This window comes from Amphiura filiformis, chromosome 20 (genome assembly GCF_039555335.1).
Source record: "Amphiura filiformis chromosome 20, Afil_fr2py, whole genome shotgun sequence".
NCBI classification, from domain to species: Eukaryota; Metazoa; Echinodermata; class Ophiuroidea; order Amphilepidida; family Amphiuridae; genus Amphiura; species Amphiura filiformis.
In genome coordinates, this window is record NC_092647.1 from 13980735 (window position 1) to 14000078 (window position 19344).

Sequence of the window (19344 nt, forward strand, 5' to 3'; positions counted from 1 at the left end):
AAGGTGTTTTTGGTGCACACCTTCCCTTATTAGGCCCCTATATATGTGTTTTCAAGTTACTTGCAACATTGCAATATTAACGTTTATAAGGCTTCTCTTGTGTATGGGTTCGTTCATGTTGTTTCAAGTTACCAGACTGGGTGAAGCCTTTATTACAGTATTGGCATATGTAAGGCTTCTCTTTCGTATGAATTCGTTCATGTGTTTTCAAGTTACCTGACTGTGTGAAGCCTTTGTTGCAGTATTTGCATAGGTAAGGCTTCTCTTTGGTATGATTTAGTTCGTGATTCTTCATACTATTTGACTGTGTAAACCCTTTGTTGCAATACTGACATATGTAAGGCGTCTCTTTTGTATGAATTCGTTCATGTCTTTTCAAATCACCAGACTGTGTGAAGCCTTTATTACAGTATTGACATTTATATGGCTTCTCTTTCGTGTGAGTTCGCTCATGTAATGTCAAGTGACCAGACGTTGTGAAGCCTTTATTACAGTATTGGCATTTATTTGGCTTCTCTTTGGTATGGATTCGTTCATGTGATTTCAAGTGACCAGATGTTGTGAAGCCTTTATTACAGTATTGACATTTGTAAGGCGTCTCTTTGGTATGGATTCGTTCATGTCTTTTTAAGTCATGTGACAGTGTGAAGCCTTTATTACAAAATTGACATTTATGTGGCTTCTTTTTGGTATGAGTTAGTTCATGTCTTTTCAAGTTACCTAACTGTGTGAAGCCTTTGTTACAGTATTGACATTTATAAGGTTTCTCTTTCGTATGGATTCGTTCATGTGTTTTCAAGTTACATGACTGTGTGAAGCCTTTATTACAGTATTGACATATATAAGGCTTCTCTTTGGTATGGATCCTTTCATATACCTTTACCTCCTTCCTGATTGGAGACGTTTTCTCATAATGTTGACCTTGGTATAATGCCCGTTTCGAATCGTTCTCATTCTCCTGTTCGCTTGTCATGTTTGTTGACTCATTTCCACCCTTGCATTGGTCATGAAATGATAATGTTAGAAACCCATCTTTTCTGCTGTCATCGACGTCGTTTTTCTTTCTGCTTGGAATGGGTATCAACTTCTTCTTATAGTCATACCAGTATGCACGAATCCACAGTTCATGATGACGCAGATGACGCAGATATCGATGATTATTATTAAAGAACCTTCGTCTGCAATATTTACACACATGCATGACATGAGACATCAGGTATACTCCCATTCTCGTGGTCTTCTTGGAGGTGATCCTGAAACAAATGGAATGATAAATATCAATACATTAAATTGAGACAAACATTGGGGAATCTGAGAGATCCGTTTCATTATTGGGTTGCTTTATTTTATTTTTTACTTCAATAGAGGTTATCCGTGTTCTATAAGCTGCATATCCTACCAGCGACTCCTTTACCTTGTTTAGGACTTTCAAAAGAAGTACCTGCATGTGCAACCATGACTATTTCAAAATAGCCCGCCAAAGTCATGCAGGTAACTCCGAGGTCGTGCATTGAATTAGTTTGAATGAGGAATACTACGGGAACCAGCGCCTTTTGTTAGAAGTCACGCATGAGTAAAGTGGATAACCTCTATTGACTATTTCGTCTATTTCACTACACTTTCCCAAATTTCATCTGTCTCATCCAATGGACAATATACATTTGACAGAAATGGTAAGAGTTTTTGTTTACGTAAAGTCATTTCTAGACCATTAGGCTACCATCTTAGGGAGAGCGCGGCCATATGATTAGGATACCCGGGGATTACCCGCCTTTGGCATGTTTGGTGCACCAGGTAGTCAATAAAAAAAGTCTGATCGATTGACAACATACTTCCGCTCTTCCCATGGTTTATTTAAAATTAGGTAAATGTGTCATGAGATTACTCCATTCTTCGGATGAGACGTCAAGTCGTCCGTCTCATGTTCAAACAACCAGACATGTGTCTCGCAGTCAGATGCATAAAGAGTAGGATGTAAACATCAGACTGTCCCAACCCGTATGTCTTGACCCAATGGAACATGCCACCATTTCAGTCTCGTATAGAGAGACCCATACCAATTACATGTGTGTTGTAGTCAGATTCAAAAAGAATAATGGTATTAACATCGGACTGTCCCAATCCGTATGTCGTGACTCAATGGAATATGCCGCCATTTCAGTCTCGTGTACAGAGACCCATACCAATTACATATGTCTTGTAGTCAGATTCAAAAAGAATATGGTTTTAACATCGGACTGTTCCAGCCGTATGTCGTGAGCCAGTGGAATACGCCGCCATTTCAATCTCGTGTTCAGAGACACATACTAATACATGTGTCACGCACCTTTGGCAAAAATTGCATTGATCATTAAATTTTCATAGCGAGTGTGTAGAAGAATTCAAATATCACAGATATACTTTTGTAGGTCCTGTGGTTCGTGAGTTATGTTGTAAAGAGAGCTGGAACAACAACACTTTTATAAAACGTACATAACTCATTAAGGGCTGGGGTATGAACGTTTGGACAGTATTTATTTTGGGACATTAGAGCACATCAGACATATCGAATTGCATTCTGAATACGAAGAATGTCATTCTGATATCAAATAATTTTGATTTTTTGAAATTCGCAATTTAATACACATTTTATGGGAAATCATTAAAAATTGATATTTTTGATATTTAACAGTACTTGAAGTAAAATTTATAAATCTGATGATTGATACTTAAAGTGTATGTAGGTGGGATGAAAAGCCGACGATCAATTGAAAATTTTGACCTTTCGTATTGAAGATATGGATTTTTTCCCAAAACACCAAAAAAAAAAAGGTCTTTTGGGGAAAATCCATATCTTCAATATGAAAGGTCAAAATTTTCAATTGACCGTCGGCTTTTCCTCCCCTGCTACATACACTTTAAGAATATATCATTAGATTTATATGATTTACTTCGAGGACTGCTATATATCAAAAATTTGACAAATATCAAATTTTTATAATTTGTCATAAAATTTGTATTATATTGTGATTTTCAAAAAATGAAAATTATTTGATATCAGAAAGACATGCTTCGTATTCAGAATGCAATTTGATAGGTCTGAGGTGCTCTCATGTTCCACAAAAAATACTGTCGAAACGCAATAAACGCTCATTTTAGATCCCTTAACTACAATAAATCCATCAAGTTTTCAAAGTGTATGATGAACTTTTGCAAAACATCAAAGTGTTATTTTACAATAATATATTGATTTAGATATTGAAAATCGATATTTTGGCTGCTTCGACCAACAATACCGCGTCTACTCTTAAAAGTGAAAATTTCATAAACTTCCTGTCCTCTGATATTTCTGTACCTGCTGTTGTTTAGCAATATAATAATTTTCGAGCCAGTTTAAACTCCAAATATTGTTATGTCTGGAGCTAACAGTTTAAACAAAGAAGATATTACTTACTGATATTACAACTGATAAATGCAGTCCACACTTTAATCTGATGCTGAAGTAGTAGCATTTAATGCTCCCAGATGTAAGTCTAATTCACCTTCTGTATGCCGGTAATGAAGTAAAAAAATCTACCTCTTACTGCTGCCACTAAATAGTAGTTTGGTTGAAATGACAGTACTGTTCGGTGAATAGACGAATAAGCAGAATCTCACAATAAGCCTATACTAGCACTATAGTTGTCGTTACGCTACTTTTTACTCGTATATTCTCTTCTCCGATATCCAAATATGACCAAAGGTCAGGATCAAAGGTCGAATGCTATGCAAAGAAATAACCATAACCATAAGATTATCAGTTGCGTAATAGATTAAAGTAATGATTGTTTTATTATTAATAGGAGGCCGGTCGAGTGCAGATCCGTCGGAACACGCTTTTCATTAATGCTAAATGAATATCACGAAAATAACATGTCCTTTCGAGAAATTGCTTAAAATGGTGAAAAAGTATCCAATTTTTTGGAATTTTGAGTTTAAAAATCATGGGTCACATAAAACTGTTACGATTGATCTTTTTTGATCCAAACATCCCCCTTAATAATACACTTTCAATGAATGAAGCATAAGCCATTTTTCATGTGAGATGTTTTTGGTAAAAACTGCACAAAGTCACCATGAAATGGCATTTTCTCCTATGAATCAAATACATTGAATTAAAGCCATATTATAACATTTCTGTAAAAGTAGATTAGTATTTCTTTTCCATAATATGTTAGCTTTTACGGTCAGATCTGTCCCCTTTTACTGTTCAGCTGAACAAGTGAGGTAAAGCATAGAAAATTGGAATTTACTACTAGCGCCCATGCATGTTACTCCCGCGGTTGTAATACGGTACGATGGGCGCTAGTAGTAAATATCCCGCACGCCGTGTACGTACTGTGCATACGTGTTCGACTAATATTTCCATCGTAATAATAAAACGCCGGTTCCAAAATCTCGGATTTTGACAAAACTACAGCACCTAAAGTCTTTATTTTTGCAGAGTATCTTTATTGACTAAAGTACATTACAATCGTGTAAAAACCAGAATTTAAATTTTTTTGAGGGCGTTCTCCTCAGCAAATGTTATAATATGGCTTTAAGTGACGATTTTTTTCATTATATTAAATATCCATGTGGCATGTGTTCTGCACACTCTATTTAGTTTTAAAGATATGGCCAGTTAAAATGTGACATTTTTGGGCAAAAATGCAAAAATTCTTAACTAGCGTAACCGTTGCCATGGAAAAGAAAAGAACACGCTGCTACACATTTGCCATCATGTCAGAAAAGATTCTGCAGACTCTTCTGAACAATTTGATATTATGATTTGTCCATTTGAAACATCTGTCCTATGAAACCATTAAATAGAGCACTTTTTGCCCCATGACCTCTATACCCTACAGAAGATAGCAAATTGGAATCATCGATGTTATCTACAGTAGATAGCAAATTGAACTCATCAATGTTATCTACAGTAGATAGCAAATTAAACTCATCAACGTTATCTACCGTAGATAGCAAATTGACCTCATCAATGCTTTCGAGTCTACAGTCGATAGCAAAGTGGAATCATTAAATTATGCTATCTACAGTAGATAGCAAATTGTAATATCAAACATGTCAAAGCTATCTACAGTAGATAGCAAATTGTAATCATCAATGCTATCTACAGTAGATAGCAAATTGGACTCATGCTATCTACATACAGTAGTTAGCAAATTGAACTCATCAATGCTTTCTACAGTAGATAGCAAAGTGGAATGAATCATTAATGCTATCTACAGTAGATAGCAAATGGTATCTCAGTGCTATCTACAGTAGATAACCAAATTGGAATCATGCTATGTACATTAAATATTTATTTTGTATCATCAATGCAAATATTGGACTCGGTTATATACCTGTGTTTTGGTTATATGCTTTATATTGTCGTGGCTGTGTTGTTGTGGCTATGTCAAGGTAATTGTCATGGTTAGGTCGCTGTGGTTGTGTTGTTGTGTCACGCTTGTGTCTGTTGTTGTGGTTGTTCAGTGTTGTTTTGTATTATTGTACTCGTGTCATTCAGGTTTGCGTCATCATTATATAGATATAACAATTAACAAAGACATCGCCATGATAGGAATCTTGTAGTGTAGTTGTCGTTCTGGTTGTTGCTTGTTTGTACTTTGGTGCGGTTTTACCGCAAGGCTCTTCAGATTTCACACCACCAAATAGAATTATATCTGGATTGGTCATGATTAGAAATGTTAAATACTGCAAGTGTACCACAAATGGGAGAGATTAAATAATTTTTAATGATTTTAAGCAGCCTTTTTTTTAAACGGGACTTTGAACGGGCAAAGTCCCTAACACACACACTGTCAATCATACTTTTTATCAATCCAATTAAACCGCAAGCAAGTACAAGACGCGCTCATGCACCTACAGAGAGTTTAATGTTCCCGCCAACACAAAGGGTGGTATAGTTGTGTACCATGTAGTTATTAATGGTAATGGCAGGTGCCCGGAGGATTTAAACCATAACGAGATCCTAAGCATGCAAACCGCAATTATTGTGCTCGTGTCATTCAGGTTTGCGTGATCATTATATTGATATGTGGTTGAGATTTCGTCGTTGTGGTCGGCTTACTATGTTTGTGATAATGATTAGTTGCGGTTGCGTGGTTGCAGGCCCGTAACCAAGGGGCTGGGGCGGCCCCCCCCCCATCCCCAAATACCCAAAAAGTCCCATTTGCGAGCGTAGCGAACGAAAAAAAAGAGGGGTTATGCCTTTTGGTCCAAAAAGGTCCAAATTTTGGAGAAAAAAAGTCCACTTTTTTAAAATCCTCCCCTCCTTCCTAGTCCAAAAAGGTCAAAATTTTGAAAAAAAAAGTCCACTTTTTCAAAATCAGCCCGCCCCCCCTAAAAAATAATACATCCTGGTTACGGGCCTGGTGGTTGCGGCTGCGTACACTACAATATTCCAATTGCGGCTGCCTGTACACAGGTACGCCGTCCTCAAGGAACTTAGATGGTACCATGGGAGTTCCAGTGTAGTACCAGTGACCACTGCTGGTGGGTCCTGTGGACCTGTGCAGTAGCCGCAGTATTGGTACTGTGCAGGTACTCAATGTGTACCCGTGCAAGCGGCCATGATAGGAATCTTGTAATGTAGTTGTCGTTCTGGTTGTTGCTTACTTGTACTTTGGTGCGGTTTTACCGCAAGGCTCTTCAGATTTCACACCACCAAATAGAATTATATGGTTGTGCGCCCTTAATTTCAATTCTCAAAAAAACCCATAGACATCTAAAGTAAGCATTAAAATGTGCAGAAATTTGCATAATTTTGGCAAAATTTGGATTGGTCATGATTAGAAATGTTAAATACTGCAAGTGTGCCACAAATGGGAGAGATTGAATAATTTATTTTAAGTAGCCTTTTCTTTACAGAAACACTGATATGATTTTGCATGTTAAATAGGCAATTCCCGGACATCGTAGACTTCGATGGCCAGTCGTAAAAAAATAATGACGGTCAACCTATATTTGTTCCCAGCCAGAGGGATCAGGCAAGGGCTGATTTCAACCATCATAGCTGTCGCTTAAAAATGACGTTTTCTTAGGGCAAATTTAGCACATATCTCTATGGGACTCTGATTTGGTGGTGTGAGATCTTTACGATTACCCATTTCTTCAATGCCTTCTTCGGTGACAGCGCCATCACTATTACTATTTTACAAGCATCAAAGTGATAAAGCTTTACCACTGTAAATAGACCTGTATCATGCAAACAAACCATCGTTTCATGTATGTTAATTATCTTTTAATCATAATTATTGTTTTAATGACGGTAGAGATAAATTGTATTTATGAATAAGTTACGAATGAGTGATCATATAAGGAAGGTTTTGCAATAATAAATGAAAATGATCATTAAAAACCCTCTCCACAGTCGGCAGACGACAAGTTCCAAATTTTCTTTAAAGCCTCCAGCATACTTTCCTGCCGCTTGACGCTGCGGCAAGCGGCAGGGCGTTTCAACCAATGACAAGCCTTTATTGTGTCCGTTTGTCTGCAATGCGCGTGCGCCACGCCGCTCAGCGGCAAGCGGCAGGGTAGTATGAAACCAGCATAAAAACTCAAAAATGTCAGAAATGTGCATTGCCACAGATATGTCAAAAGACAAAAAAAAAAAAAAAAAGCGCAGTGATTTATAGTGCGCTACGCACAGGCACAACGCCTAGACGTTGATCCACAAGCCTCAGCACACTTTACAGGTTGTCGCTGACCACTACGGTCCCACATCATTCCATAATTCCATCATTCATTAACAACTTTTCAGGGACTTTGCTGCTACAAGAGCGCACACCCTAGACATTCCACAATTAACCTTCGCAACCAGGATCAGCTCCCCGAGTTTCGTACGGGTTACAACAGGCAAAGTGTGCTAACATGCAAAGTGTGCTAACATGTTTCCAGGATTGTAGATACAATGCAACCATAGACTGTTGTCAATGTTGGAGATGCTGCAGACGGCGCCAGGAGACGGCGGCCATATTGAATTTCCAAATTGCAGCCAGGATTGTGTTAATTGAAATTGAGGTTATTATGTTAAATTACACAAATAGATATAAAAGCAAAAGACCTCTAGTGTTGCAGGATCTAATTGTCTGGGACCCAGACAACATAACTTTACTTTGAACAGGTTTATAAACTTTAACATGATTAAAGGCTCTTTTGTTCTGTTACCCAGATCGCAAAACACCTGGTACCTGGCAATCTTTACCCCTGTGGACAATGGGGGAGACCAACATTTGATTTATGCCTATAACTTTTTTTCTGAATCCTAATAATGAGATAAATACAATTAGATGGTTTTTTTCAACCCATCTTCGCCCAATAGAGGCCGTCAGCCTTTTCCGCGGGTTCCGCCATCTTGTGGGTACTGCCGTTCTGCATGTCATGCGTTATACATTACGCCCCCGATAACGCGGAAGTCGCAGCGCGTGACGCACCTTTTCAGTCAAGCGTCAATGCGGTGATCTTAGCAACAAATCACTCCGTACCCACAAGATGGCGGCGTTGACGTCACAATGACTTCCTCTATTGTGAAATTTAATTCCTGCTACCATTTTTGCCATATGCAAATTAGCATTTTCCCTACTCCTTGTTTCTCCTGTTTTGATATGTTGTTGAGGAGGGTGGTTAGAGTCACTAGCAAGCAAAATCATTGTTCTAATTTTTTCTCCAGGTTTACCTATTATTTTCCTTGACTAGTCTAATATTAAATTGACTAGTCTAATATTGTATGGGGTTGTTCATCTGTCTTTACACCTCCTAAAGTGAAGCATTGTTGCCGTACATTAGCATTTATAAGACACATATTTCGTATGAATTTGTTCATGTGAATTAAGATATAGTCTTTATTAATATTGGTTTATTACTGTATAAAATATTATGTGATTTGATGTTACCAGACACTTTGAAGCCTTTATATATTTGTAACATAAGGTTTCTCTTTGGTATGGATTCGTTCATGATCTTTTCAAACTACATAACACCATGAAGCCTTTATTATAATATCGACATCGGTGTCACTCGCTTCTCACCACTGTGGCCGGGGTTCAATTCCCCGCGGCGCCACATGTCAGTTTGGTTGCCAATCCATGCTCGTCCTCGCAGGTTTTTCTCCGGGTGCTCCGGTTTTCCTCCTGCATCTAAAATCGGACCTCTTCCCATATCCCTGTCCCATCATATCCGGATGGCGTCCCTTAAATTTAGTAGCTTCTGAGCACTATTGGGATTAGCCTGGCTTCGACCGAAATTTAAAAAAAAAAAGAAAAAAGAAAGAAGACATATGTAAGGTTTCTCTAGTGGTGTAGGTTCGTTCATGCTTTTTCAAGGTACCGGGCCGTGTAAAGCCTTTATTACAATGCTGACATCTGTAAGGCTTCTCTTTGGTATGGGTTCGTGTGTGTGTTTTTAAGTGCCAAGACTGTGTGAAGCCTTTATTACACTATTGGCATATGTACGGTTTCTCTTCGTTTATGTCTTTTCAAGCGACCTGAATCTGCGAAGCATTTGTTACAGTATTGGCATATGTAAGGCTTCTCTTTGGTATGAATTCGTTTATGTCTTTTCAAGTCAACTGACTCTGCGAAGCATTTGTTGTAGGATTGAAATATGCATATGAAAAGGTTTGACTACGATTCTCTTATAAATGCATCTACGCACAGTTTCCACCTCGATACACCCGAGCACACAGCGATTTCCAAGCACAGCGAGTCTAGACTCTACGCAGACTGTGTTTTACTACACGGTTGAGTGCATAGCATCATAAGAGCTGTGTGATGTCTAGTGGAAAATAGAAAGCTGTGATTGTTTTTTGTCAAAACCTCAAGTGTTCCATTCATCCAATCAGAATTTGTTTATATCGAACGAAAGCTAACACTTCCCCCTAAAACACTTTTTTCATTAGGTCAACAGATAACGCAATTGAATGTTTATAGCAAGGCGAATGTGGTGTGGTAAATCTGTTGAAAACGACCTATCCCAGCACAATGTTTCACCAAAATGTAGGTTTCAAACCTCAAGTGCTCCTTACAATATTTTTCAAATTTTATGTCATTTAATGAAAGGGTACACTTATATTGTCCATATACTAGCCTCTTTTTAATGAGCAATGTCCCAATTCTCTTTTAATTGCAAATCTTGGGCAAAATGTTACTATTTTTGCCTGTTTTGTCATACGGTTGTAAATTCAATGAACTGTACCTTTGCTTACAATTGATATGTAAGGCTTCTCTTTCGTATGTATTCGTTCATGTTTTTTCAAGTTCCCTGACTGTGTGAAGCCTTTGTTGCAGTATTGGCAAGTGTAAGGCTTCACTTTTGTATGAATTCGTTCATGTGTTTTCAAGTTACTACACTGTGCAAAGCCTTTGTTGCAATATGAACATTTGTAAGGTATCTTTTTGGTGTGAATTCGTTCATGTTCATTCAAATTACTAGACCGTGTGAAGCCTTTATTACAGTATTGACATATGTACGGCTTCTCATTGGTATGGGTTCGTTCATGTGTTTTCAACTCACTAGACTGTGTGAAGCCTTTGTTGCAGTATTGGCATATGTAAGGCTTCTCTTTGGTATGGATTCGTTCATGTCTATTCAGGTTACTAGACTGTGTGAAGCCTTTATTACAGTATTGGCATATGTATGGCTTCCCTTTGGTATGAATTCGTTCATGTGTTTTCAAGGCACCTGACTCTGTGAAGCCTTTATTACAGTATTGACATTTGTAAGGCGTCTCTTTGGTATGGGTTCGTTCATGTCTTTTCAAGTTATTAAACTGTGTGAAGCCTTTATTACAGTATTGGCATACGTAAGACTTCTCTTTGGTATGAATTCGTTCATGTGTTTTCAAGTGACCTAACTGTGTGAAGCCTTTGTTACAGTATTGGCATATGTAAGGCTTCTCTTTGGTATGAGTTCGTTCATGTGCTTTCAAGTTACTAGACTGTGTGAAGCCTTTATTACAGTATTGGCATATGTAAGGCTTCTCTTTGGTATTCTGTTCTTGTACATTTACCTTACTCCTGATTGGAAACGTTTTCTCATAATGTTCACCTTGGTAAAATGCCAATTGCGAATCGTTCTCATTCGTTTGTTTGCTTAATGGGTCATTTTCACCTGTCCATTGATCAAGAGAAGGTGACGTCTGAAAACCATCTATTCTGCTATCTTGGCTATTATTGGAGGTGTTTTTCTTTCTTCTTGGTATCGGTATCATCTTCTTCTTATAGTCATACCAGTATGTACGAATCCACTGCTCATGATGACGTAGATGACGCAGATATCGATGATTGTTATTAAAGAACCTTCTGCAATATTTACACACGTGAGGCATCAGATACCCCCATACTCGTGGCCTTCTTGGAAGCATTCCTGAAATGAATATTAAACATCGATTCATCGAATTAAGGCAAACATTGGCGAATCTTAGCAACCGCTGTCATTATTGGCCTCTTCACTATTTCTATTTCAATTGAATTTTCCATCAATTTCAATTGATTCAAATTCAGTCAATTTATTTATTTTTTTCCCGATGTATTTTGTCACGAAAAGTAACTAAAATTAGATCGCCATTTTGATGAACGATCAAAATAGCATTGCATGAGTCCAAGTTTTTTTTCCCGATGATGTATTTTGTCACGAAAAGTGACTAAAATTAGTTCGCCATTTAGATGACCAATCCAAAGAGCATTGCATGGGTCCAATGTTTTGTTTGTTTTTTTCTGTTTGTTTCTGGGTTTTTTTTTCAAATAACAATTCTAATCCAGGGACTATATTTAGGTATGCTAGGTGAATTCAAATTTGCCATCAAACTGCATCATTTTACATATCAAATTAAAGCCCTTGAGTAAAGAAAGCCAAAACTGAAAACATTTTTGTCATAGCACTTTCCGTAACAAAGTTACATCTTGTCAAAAATTGACTTTCATCAAAAAGATTCTGCTAGCAAAATTCCCCAAAACGGCATTTAGGGGTGTTTCTAGATCTTAGTCTCATGGCGATAGCAGCTTTTTTTAATGGAACTGCTATCAAAATCCCTCTAAAATTCCATGTGCGGTTAGTTGTTTTTTTCCGATGATGTATTTTGTCACGAAAAGTGACTAAAATTAGTTCGCCATTTAGACGACCAATCCAAAGAGCATTGCATGGGTCCAATGTTTTGTTTGTTTTTTTCTTCTTTTTTTTTCAGTTTTTTTTTCAAATAACAATTCTAGTCCAGGGACTATATTGGCCCGTGCCAATTAATCGATGCATTCTGACTGACATTAGCCCTACACTACCGACCACTTTTAGATGAAATTGCACTAGGTTACCTTATAAATACGGCATGGTGCCACAATTAACCATTAATCCAAACAATCAGTAATGCATAATAACCCATGTGACCTGCATGCATTGAATAGGCCCTATACATTTTATGCAAAACAAGTAAGCATAGACATAAACGTCAATTATGACGGTAAATCATGCTAAGGTAAATGAAGGTAAAACATTAAGGAATTATGAAGGTAAAATAAACCCATGAGTCACAGTAAGTTACAAAACCCGGCATGCCAATATTATTAATTCCCAAAATTTGCTTCCATTAACTTTAAGTGTTGAAAGCACGCCTGGAAAATGTCCAAAATTTGACCAAAACAAGTTGAATTCGCCAAGTTTCTAAGGGAGACGGGCTTTCCATAGTATCGCCGCCTTGACGCACGAAATGGGAAAATGGACCGGGAAATTTTAGAAAATTATGGCATTTTCAGATTTTCTATAGATAATTTTAAATAGAAATATTACGGGATCGATACACGTGAATTGCTATGCACGATTTTGATATCAGACGAAAATCTTCGGATACAGGGTTAGAAAATGATGAATATCTCCCGCAAATGATTTTTTTCTCAAGAAACCAGATGTGGTCTCATACACTTGAAAATACGTGTTGAACAGATATGATAGTCGTTAGCGTGCGCTTTGAAAATTGGCCGTGCGCTTTGAACTCAAAATCTGACCAAAACTCTAATGTTATATTGCGTTGGTCCTGTATGGACTACAGCGAGCAGCTGGCTATAGCTGCACTCACTACTCAGTGGAGGCAGTATAACCATTGACCGCAATGTCGTATACAAACTTACTCACACAGCGAGAAATCAATTACCCCGGCTATTGTCAGTAGCCTTAGTCAGGTCACTTCGCTAATTATGCATCTCATAAGGTCCGAATAAAATGGCCATGGGTGGCTGTGGATTCAACCTACCATGGCGATTTCTACCATGAAGATATCGGGGCGATGTCACTGTGTGTTATACAGGATTATTGTCAGGTAATCCTAATAAACAAAAATCTTTTGTTATAATACTGGTGATAGAAGAGTATGCTACCATATTCTTGAGACTCAACTTGTCAATTTTACCTGGTCGCATCGATCTCGCCTTTTATGAATAACCGTTAAAGGAAGTAATTCCACTAATTTAATTACGGATATTATGTAAATTTTTCGGATCATAACTTTAAGTATCATCCTACCGGAAGCACTATTGTTAATCATTCAAAATGATAACGACAAGCATAAATAAATTCCAAACCATGTAACTTGTTCAACAATTTAATCTGCGCAGGACGCGTCACATTTTACCATACCCTATTTAACATTTGGAAAAATAACAGATTTTAAAATGTTAAACGGAAAGTTTAAATGTCGAGAAACGAACTTCATAGACTTCCTGTCATATCATATTTCTGTACCTGCTGTGGTTCCGCAATTTAATAATTTTCGAGAAATATTATTATGTTTGGAGCTAGCAGTTTAAATGAAGAAGGTGTTACTTACTTTAAAATAAAAGAACTCTTCTTGGCTACAACTGTATGCAATCCACGCTTCTTTAATCTGATGCTCAAATCGTTAGTTATATATTGGTTCCAGGTTACGGGGCCGGGTTAATTCACCTTCTGACGATGAAGTTTGGTTGAAAATACAGTGTTCAATGAATATTCGAAGTAGAATCTCTCAATGTTATAATTATACTACTGATTATTGTAATGCGGATTTCTACTCGTATATTCACCTTCTTCGATATCCAACTATGACCAAAGGTCGGGATCAAAGGTCGAATATTATGCAAAGAAATCAATCCATTTACGCATACAAAATTACCATTGAATCAGTTACGTAGTTGATTATTAAGTGATTTTCAAGTCTGGTTAACAGAAATAAAATATTTTTTCAGCGATATTTATGATTTTTGCCGAAGTGTGGCGGGATCTAATTGTCTGGGACCCAGATTACATGACTTTACTTTAAACAGGTTTATAAACTTAAACATGTTAAAGGCAGTGAGCGTTTGGCTCTTTTGTTCTGTTACCCGGGTAACGAAACACCTGATATATTGCACATCTCAGCCCCCTCAATAATTTTGGTGCAGGGGCTGGAATACCTTTCAGCCCCCCAATAATCCTAAGTGACGTTAAAAAAAAAGTATCATAAAATAGACGGAAAATTGGTGTTTTTGACCTATATTTTGCAAAAATCTTCAATTTTCAGCCCCCCCCCAAGTTGAAAATCTTATCTCCCTAAGCCAATGTTGCAAACTATTCTTTTTTACCCTATGGACAATGGTGGAGTCCAAAATTTGATTTATGCCTGTAACTCAAGAACTGCACATCACATCGGAGATAGGTTAAACTATACGTTTTCTGAATCCTAATAATGTGAGAAATACAATTAGATGGTTTGTTTTTTCCATATTCGCCCAATTTTGAAATGATCCCTGCATTAGCGACCATTTTTGTTTTATAGAAATTAGCATTTTTCCCTACTTCCATTTTTCTCCTTTTTTGATATGTTGTTGAGGAAGGTTACTAGCAACCAAAACCATTGATATTCCAAATTTGTAAACGATTACCCATTATTTTCCTTAAATTGACTTGTCTAATATTGTATGGGTTTGTTCATCTATCTTTATAATTGAAGACCCAATTACAAAGACTAGTTTGCGTCTGACGTCAGGGCAAAGGCGCGACGTGATTGGCTGTTGACCTGCACAGTACAGCATTTTGGTTGACAGGACGCCAAACACGCAAACTACGTAGTCTTTTTAATTCGGTCTTCAACAAGCCTCCTAATAGTGACGATTTGCTGCGTACATTAGCATTTAAAAGATATCTCTAATGAATTTGTTCATGTCATTGAAGATAATTAATATTGGATTATTACTGTATTTTATTGATGTGATTTAAATTAACTGACACTTTGAAGGTTTCTCTATGATATGGGCTCGGTTTATTTCAAACTACATAACACCATTAAGCCTTTATTGCAGTATTGACACATGTAAGGTTCCTCTAGTGGTATAGGTTCGTTCATGCTTTTTCAAGGTACCTTACTGCGTGAAGCCTTTATTGCAATGCTAACATCTGTAAAGATTCTCTTTAGTATGGGTTCGTGTATGTGTTTTTAAGCTCCAAAACTGTGTGAAGCCTTTATTACAGTATTGGCATATGTAAGGCTTCTCTTTCGTATGAATTCGTTCATGTATTTCAAGTCACCAGACTGTGCGAAGCATTTGTTGCAGTATTGGCATATGTATAGGTTTCTCTTTCGTATGATGAATTCGTTCATGTTTTTTCTCAAGTTACCTGACTTTGTAAAGCCTTTGTTGCAATATTGGCATATGTAAGGTGTCTTTTTGGTGTGAATTCGTTCATGTTCTTTCAAATGACCTGATTCTGTGAAGCCTTTATTACAGTATTGACAGTTGTAAGGTTTCTCTTTGGTATGGGTTCGTTCATGTATTTTCAACTTACTAGACTGTGTGAAGCCTTTGTTGCAGTATTGGCATATGTAAGGCTTTTCTTTGGTATGAGTTCGTTCATGTATTTTCAAGTGACCTGACTGTGCGAAGCCTTTGATGCAATACTGGCATTTGTAAGGCTTCTCTTTCGTATGAATTCGTTCATGAAGTTTCAAGTAACGAGAATGTGTGAAGCCTTTATTGCAGTATTGGCATATGAAGGGCTTCTCTTGGATATGAATTCGTTCATGTGTTTTTAAGTTAGATGATACTGCGAAGCCTTTATTACAGTACTGACATATGTAAGGCTTCTCTTTGGTATGGGTTCGTTCATGTCCTTTCAAGTTACTTGACACTTTGAAGCCTTTATTGCAGTATTGGCATATGTAAGGCTTCTCATTGGTATGGGTTCGTTCATGTCTTTTCAAGTCACCTGACTGTGTGAAGCCTTTATTACAGTATTGACATATGTAAGGCTTCTCTTTGGTACGCATTCGTTCATGTGTTTTCAATTCACAAGACTGTTTGAAGCCTTTATTACAGTATTGGCATATGTAAGGCTTCTCTTTGGTATGAATTCGTTCATGTGCTTTCAAGTTACTAGACTGTGTGAAGCCTTTATTGCAATACTGACATTTATAAGGCTTCTCTTTGGTATGGATCCGTTCATGTGCTTTCACGTTACTAGACCGTGTGAAGCCTTTATTACAGTATTGACATATGCAGGGCTTCTCTTTGGTATTTTGTTCTTGTACATTTACCTCACTCCTGATTGGAAACATTTTCTCATAATGTTGACCTCGGTAAAATGCCAATTGTGAATCGTTCTCATTCGTTTGTTTGCTTGATGTGTCATTTTCACATGTCCATTCATCAAGAGATGGTGATATCAGAGAACCATGTCTTCTGTTATCTTGGCTATTATTGGAGGTGGTTTTCTTTCTTCTTGGTATCGGTATCATCTTCTTCTTATAGTCATACCAGTATGTACGAATCCACAGCTCATGATGACGCAGATGACGCAGATATCCAGGATTATTATTAAAGAACCTTCTGCAATATTTACACACGTGAGGCATTAGATACCCCCATACTCGTGGCCTTCTTGGAAGCATTCCTGAAACGAATAATAAACATCAGTTCATGTAATTGAGGCAAACATTGCCGAATCTTAGCGACCGGTGTCTTTATCGGCCTACTCACTAATTCTACTTCAATTGACTTTTCCATCAATTTCATAAAATTTCTCAATTTTCCATATGTCTTCTCGTACGGACAAAATACAATCAACAGAAATAGTAAAAGTTTGTTTTCGTTTCCTTCTAAGTCATTTCGGGTATTTCAGGGAAAGCGTGACCAAATGTTTAGCGTACTCGCCTTTGGCATGTTTGGTGCACCAGGTCCCGGGTTCAATTCCCAGCGGTGGCAAAAAAGTCTGATCTGTTAATTGAATTGGCAACATATTTCCGCTCTCCCCATGTTTTATTTAGAATTAGACATTGTGCCATGAGAGTTCTCCGTTCTTCAGATGAAATATTAAGTCGACGGTCTCGCGTACAGAAACCCATACCAATACATGTGTCTCGCAGTCAGATTCAAAAAGAGTAGGGTGCTAACATCGGACTGTCCCAATCCGTATGTCGTGACCCAATGGTATATGCCGCCATTTCAGTATCGTATACAGAGACCCATACCAATACAAGTGTCTCGCAGTCAGATTCAAAAAGAGTAGGGTGTTAACATCGGACTGTCCCAATCCGTATGACTTGACCCAATGGAATATGCCGCCATTTCAGTCTCGCGTACAGAGATCCATAGCAATACATGTGTCTCGCAGTCAGATTCAAAAAGAGTAGGGTGTTAACATCGGACTGTCCCAATCTGGATCCAGAGGAGTCAGAGGGGGTGGGGCCAATTTGGGGGAAACATGAAATATGCTGGAGCGTTTGCGCTACGCAGGGGATGTCTGAAAAAAAGTTAGAAACTTTTGGAAAGTGGTGGAAATATGCCTAATTTGCATAAATCCAAAATGGCCGCCAATTCACAGATTTTTCACTTTATTTTGAATGTACCACTCATCTTTTACAACTTTTAAGGTACTTAGATACCTAAAATTCTTATTCCAGAATGGATAATCAATTCATGTTTCACAGGTTTGCCAAATGTCTCAATATGGGTGCCTTAATTTGCATAAATCCAAAATGGCCGCCAATTTTGGGATATTTTATATTGATTTGGTCATCATTCCCAGTCTACACAACGTTTGTGGTAATTTAAATGTCTAAAATGCACATTTTAGGATCGGTAATATCTATGTATGTTTCGCAAGTGTGCAACGTGCCTTGATATATGTGCCCTAATTTGCATAAATCCAAAATGGCCTACAATTTTGGGACATTTTATATTGATTTGGTCACACTACAATGTTTGTGGTAATTTAAATACCTAAAATGCACATTGGGATGGGTAATGTCTATGTATGTTTCACAAGTGTGCAACATGTTTTTATATGTACGCCCTAATTTGCATAAATCCATAATTTTTGAACTGATTTTTATCATAATTTTCATATTTTTCATATCTTTTTTTTGTGTGTGTCTAAAATGCATGTTTCAGGACGGGTAATCTTAAAATATGTACCCCAAATGTTTCATATGCCATAATCTGTGTGCCTAATTACAAAGAGTGGCCAGTTACGGACTTTTCATATTGATTATAAAAAAAGTATAATACAAAATATCACACAGAACCCTCAGCTTTCATCCAGATTGGGGTACAGTTTGGTTGCAATCCTCAATATTACAATCTTGTAATAAGCACTTATGTGGCAAAGTCATCTTCAGTAGCATCAATTTCAATGTCTGGTGGTGGCGAGTTAGTGCACAAAGTGTCACGGCACTCAGTGCAGACTGCTGAACAAGGGAGGCCATACTTTTAGCATGTTCAGTTTTTGTTTGCGCAATCTTTCTTATATTTTTGCAATCAACAAGGTGCCAACCCCAATCTTCTGGAAGTTAATTGTTTGCCAAGCCCTTCCACTCGAGTATTTGATAGTAGACACGCAGGAACTTCTTGAAATAGTCACGTGACAGACCATTAATTAGCGATAAAGTGTCAAAGGCAACGAACTTTATGTTCTTCTATCATCACAGAGCACAACAGAGCGCACAGCACACCTGCTTATGTAGGGGAGTATTAATGTCAGTGGTGTGTCATTGTATGTGCATATCTGCTTATGTAATTTACTGCACAGCAAACACAAATGTTTTACAGATAACATTTAAATGTCGGGTTATATAAAGGGTATAATAACGTTTTTTAAAACGTTATTAAAATAACATTCCAAAAACATTTTTGAAAACTTGGTACAAATCATTCTAAACAGAATGTTATTTTGGGGTTGAAAATATATTTTGCAAAAAAAATGTTTGCCCAAAATATTTACAATAACGTTTTTAGAATGTTTTCACGACCTTTATACAACCCGACATTTAAATGTTATTAAAACGTTTTGTAAAAAACATTTTAAGAACGTTTCTGTGTTTGCTGGGTG

General features: G+C 37.4%; 1 protein-coding gene across 1 annotated transcript in view; it reads right to left on the bottom strand.

Moving 5' to 3' along the window:
- The window catches only part of LOC140142130 (uncharacterized), a 43699-nt gene that overhangs the window by 17494 nt on the left and 6861 nt on the right, over positions 1–19344 (bottom strand). Inside the window, exons 2-4 of the mRNA XM_072164095.1 lie at positions 15637–16908; positions 11250–11385; positions 82–1253 (exon numbers count right to left, since the gene is read on the bottom strand). Of these exons, the coding sequence (XP_072020196.1) occupies positions 82–1253; positions 11250–11385; positions 15637–16908 (2580 nt within the window). The remainder of the gene's footprint in view (positions 1–81; positions 1254–11249; positions 11386–15636; positions 16909–19344) is intronic.